The sequence below is a fragment of the Archocentrus centrarchus genome, chromosome 5 (genome assembly GCF_007364275.1).
Source record: "Archocentrus centrarchus isolate MPI-CPG fArcCen1 chromosome 5, fArcCen1, whole genome shotgun sequence".
Lineage (NCBI taxonomy): Eukaryota > Metazoa > Chordata > Actinopteri > Cichliformes > Cichlidae > Archocentrus > Archocentrus centrarchus.
In genome coordinates, this window is record NC_044350.1 from 22,552,712 (window position 1) to 22,557,856 (window position 5,145).

The 5,145-nt window shown below is 38.3% G+C and overlaps 1 protein-coding gene across 1 annotated transcript; it reads right to left on the bottom strand.

The window, feature by feature from the left end:
- Positions 1-1,225: 1,225 nt before the first annotated feature.
- mrps16 (mitochondrial ribosomal protein S16) lies at positions 1,226-4,708 on the bottom strand. Its single transcript, XM_030729675.1, has 4 exons — positions 4,554-4,708; positions 4,316-4,346; positions 2,061-2,327; positions 1,226-1,617 (listed from the first exon to the last, which is right to left on the bottom strand). Exons 2-4 carry the CDS (start codon positions 4,326-4,328, stop codon positions 1,481-1,483), a joined length of 417 nt encoding a protein of 138 aa, XP_030585535.1. The 5' UTR covers positions 4,329-4,346; positions 4,554-4,708; the 3' UTR covers positions 1,226-1,480.
- Positions 4,709-5,145: the final 437 nt, after the last annotated feature.

A 5,145-nucleotide genomic window follows, 5' to 3' on the forward strand; every position in this document is an offset into this window, starting at 1 on the left:
CATAAAAAGTCCTGTTTGCAGTTTGCCAGAAGCCATGTTGGGGACACAGCAAACATGTGGAACAAGGTGCTTTGGTCAGATGAGACCAAAATTTAACTTTTTGGCCAAAATGCAAAACACTATGTGTGGCAGAGAATTAACACTGCACATCACTCTGAACACACCGTCCCCACTGTTAAATATGGTGGTGGCAGCATCATGCTCTGGGGCTGCTTCTCTTCAGCAGGGACAGGGAAGTTGGTCAGAGTTGATGGGAAGATGGATGGAGCCAAATACAGGGCAGTCTTGGAAGAAAACCTGTTGGAGTCTGCAAAAGACTTGAGACTGGTGCGGAGGTTCACCTTCCAGCAGGACAACGACCCTAAACATAAAGCCAGGGCTACAATGGAATAGTTTAAAACCAAACATATTCATGTGTTAGAACGGCCCAGTCAAAGTCCAGACCTAAACCCAATCGAGAATTTGTGGCAAGATCTGAAAACTGCTGTTCACAAACGCTCTCCATCTAATCTGACTGAGCTTGAGCTGTTTTGCAAAGAAGAATGGGCAAAATTTTCAGTCACTAGATGTGCAAAGCTGGTGGAGACATACCCTAAAAGACATGCAGCTGTAATTGCAGCAAAAGGTGGTTCCACAAAGTATTGACTCAAGGGGGCTGAATACTTTTGCACACTGCACTATTCAGTTTATTTGTAAAAAATGTTTTGAATCATGTATAATTTTCTTTCCACTTCACAATTGTATACCACTTTGTGTTGGTCTTTCACATTAAATTCCAGTGAAATATATTGATGTCTGTGCTTGTAATGTGACAAAATATGGAAAAGTTCAAGGTGTATGAATACTTTTGCAAGCCACTGTATCTGCCACCAAACACTGATTTTTCAGGTTACAAAGGTCACTGTAACACCCAACACATACATGGGTGGAGAATTTTGTGTTAAACTATGACAGCAATTGTGCTAACAAACCCACCCATTTTGATTTCCTTATTTCTTTTTATTTGATGAAACTGACATCTGCAACTGATTAATGTATGCATGTTCAAACACATGCAGGACAAAAAATAAGAATGAAAACTAATAAAAGAGGGAGGGAGGTTTGCAACGTTCATGGATCCATTTCAAAGTAAGCTAAACAAACAGATTTTCATTAAAAATGCTTTGTTGGTGTGAATAAGCAGTAAAGGATAATAAACACAATCTGCAACTAAACCCCAAACTGATGCAGTTATATCGAAATAGTTTAATTAGATCTCGTACAATAGCAAATACAAACAACTACTGCTGCCTATAGAATACGGCACTAATGAAGCATTAGATCAAAAATTGTCTAAAGAAGCTATTGACAGAACCAAAATACAATAAGACATATTTTGTCTTTCCATAACCAGTTCACACAGCAAGTCAGATCAGTCAATTCTTTTTCTAAATAACTGTGGCATCCTTTTGTACTTGATGGTCACACACAGTCCACAGCTTTAACTCTCAACTTCAGCGTGCTTCTGTTCCTCTTCTGGAGATTCCTCTGTTGCCGTTTCTGTCTTCTCTGTTTGGACTCTTTGACGCTCTGCCTCTGTTATTGTCATGGGGTGAAGAGGGAAAAATCCAGCCAACCCTGCAGAAGGGGAGGAAAGACAGAGGAAAACAACAACGTTCATAATAAACATTCCAAACAATCTACAGCAGACAGCTGAACACCCTAACATCTTTTTGAACTTAAGGACCCGATACATTAAGGATAATGTGAATTCCTTGTATATCTCCCATCTTCATTTAGTGTAGGCAGGAATTTACTCCAGTGGAGTGGAACATCAGATGTTTGTTATAACTATAATATACATTTGATATGTACAGTCTGTGTTTCTACAATCCTTTGAACAAAGGGTTGCTAATGTCAGTTGATGACACAGTGAAAAGTCATCGTTCAGTGTGTACAAAGCAAATAAAAACTTCAAGTATGCCTGTAAAATTTAAGGGAAGGACCAGTTCTTGCGTATAGGAGGTCAATAAAATTGCCCAATTCTATACTTCAAAAGAACAAGCTTAAGTAATACACACCTAGAAGTTTGGCAACTGGTTTTGTAGGGTGTGCTCCACAGCCGATCCAGTACTTGAGCCGGTCGAAGTTGAAACTGACAAGTTTCTCATTGTAGATGTTAGGAAGGGGGTCGTAGGAACCCAGCTGCTCTATATATCTACCATCTCTTGCCCTTTTGTTGTAAGCTGCCACAATGCGATAAAAGGGTCTGTTAGCTTGTTTGTGGCCTGCAAGAGCCAATCGAATGACAACATGGCCCCCGTGGTACTTCTTTAGTAGGAGTGACGCTGCAGAAGGAAAAAAGCACCGAAAGTAATGTCAAAGAAAGGAAAATACACATTTCTTTAACTGTTACATACTCACATGTGTAAATAAATGATGTAACTATTATTTGTATTAATAAACTTTACATGCATTTGCTTGAAGTAACTGACTTGAGTCTTTGTTAAAGTCTTCATTTTTTTAAGCAGCATGAGAGAAAACCATAAACGTGCTGCTTATGCAATATGTGAAGCATATGTCAACACAGTGTCATTTCTGTAAAACAGCACAATTATTTACACAGTAATTCCACTGTATGAATCAGTAGCACTAAATGGGTACAGTAAAAAATAAATAAATAAAAGAGCAACAAGGAGGTAAAAAGTCCCAGGGGATGTTGTGACATTTGAGAAAGAAAAAAAAAAACATACTGGTATGATCTCAGAATAATTTTGTATATAAGCAATTGTGCTAGTCACACTAATAGTTTGAGTGCAATTCATTTGCCAAAAAAAAACAAAAAAAAAAAAAAAAACACACACACTAAAATAAAAAAGAATAAAATAAAATTGACACAAAAAAGGATTTATATGAATCCTTACAGTCACACAATTCATGTACACCCCACTCTCAGTATTTTCTATATACTTGATATGTGAAGTTCACTCTTAGGAAACAAAAGTGAAGTTTGGGAAAAGTGCTGTCAACAATCATGTAATTAAAACAATAGAAAAGGGAAAACGGGCACAATGTTTATTCATTTTCAATATGATTAAATTAGGTTTATTTAGTTTTATTGTATTTCTTCTCATCTCTAAAATGCCTACTTGTCACTGTTTGCTACATACAGCCCTGGTTACTCCCACAGTACCTACAGTTATACAAGTTTTACATTTTTGTAATTTTGTATTATCCTTCTTATCAAATTAATTTATCCTATAAAAATTAATGGCATATTATAAATGTGTGCGTACACACACACACACACACACACGACACTTTATTAGGCACAACTTGCTAATACTGGGTTGGACCCCCTTTGGCCTTCAGAACTGCTTTAATTCTCCATGGCATAAATTCAACAAGGTCTTGGAAACATTCCTCAGAGATTTTGATCCATATTGACATGACAGCATCACACAGTTGTGACAGATTTGTCAGCTGCACATCCATATTGCAAATCTCTGTTCCACCACATCCCAAAGGTGCTCCATTGAATTGAGACCTGGTGACTGTGGAGGCCATTTGAGTACAGTGAATTCATTTTCATGCTCAAGAAACCAGCTTGAAATGATTTGAGCTTTGTGGCATGATGAGTTATTCTGCAGCTATCAGAAGATGGACACACTGTGGTCATAAATGGCCAGACATGGTCAGCAATACTCATGTAAGCTGTGCCATTTAAATGATGCTCAATTGGTACTAAGGGGCCCAAAGTGTGCTAAGAAAATATCTCCCACACCACCACCAGACTGAATCACTGATACATGGCAGGATGAATCCATGCTTTCATGTTATTCACACCAAATTCTGTCCTTCTGATCTTCAAGGTTCAACTTGTGCATTCAGACATGCCCTTCTGCACATCTCGGTTATAGTGAGTGGTTATTTAAGTTATTGCTGCCTTCCTACCAGCTCAAAGCAGTCTGGCCATTCTCCTCTGAACTGCCCCTCACTGATTTTTCTCTTTTTCTGTATAAACCCTAAAGATAATTGCGTCGGAAAATCCCAGTGGATCAGCAGTTTCTGAAACCCCAGAATCAAAGTCACTTTCTTTCCTATTCCGATGCTCAGACTGAACTTCACTGCATGCCCAAATGCTCTCTTAGTTGCTGCTATGTGATTGAATGATTAGACATTTGCGTTAATAAGCAGTTAAGCACGTGCACCCGACAAAGTATCCGGTGTGTGTGTGTGTGTGTGTGTGTGTAGTGTTTTAATATTTTCTAGTCTTCATAGTCCCAGGCCCTGCTGACCACAAGAGAAAAAAGCCTGTTAGGACGTGAATACTCACATAAATGTACCATGATGTCTGCCGAAATATCCTGCAATAAACAAACAAACAAAAAAAAAAAATCACCTTTAAAACAAAGTGTAAATATCTATAGTCTATAAATATAACGACAGCAGCTGTTAATAATCCTGAATACGGCGATAATACTGCTGAAGATAACCGCTGACTTTGACGGTGCACAGGATCTCCTGTTTTAAGAGCGATAGGTTTAAAAAATAAGCAAAACATAATAAAATACCTCTAAGGATGCTGAAGGACGTGAAGACAAATCTTATCAGATGTCGCCTCTTTTTTAACACGAGGTACGGACGATGTATCAGACGATAAGAAGCGTATGTTTTCAACCTGAAAAATAATGTGACATTTCTCAGTGCGCGGCCATGTTTAAACAGGAAGTGACGTACAATGGCGTCATTTTATCCCCGGGACGCTAGATGGCGGAGTGGCACTGCTGTCTGCTGCACAGTCAACTGAAGGCCCATGCCAGCTATTTAACCTGTGCAAGAAGACTGATGTTAGTAAAGTGAATTCATGTATCAGTCTGAAATATTTCCAGACGCATTCTGGGAAAATGACAGCCTTAAAAGTGGTCCGAGAACAGCAATGTAGGTCATAGACATGCTTCTAAGTTTTCTTTTGGGAGAGATAAGAGTTATCATAATCTCATAATCTCTATGAAGTAAAAGTTGCTATATACATTAAGAGGAGGGAAGCTTTTAAGCAATATGTTATATTACTCTGAATTGTAGTGACTACAAATATAGAGTAGCATGCAATGGAACCACAAAAATACCACAATTTTGTACTCAGGTAGAGTACTTGCACTTTTA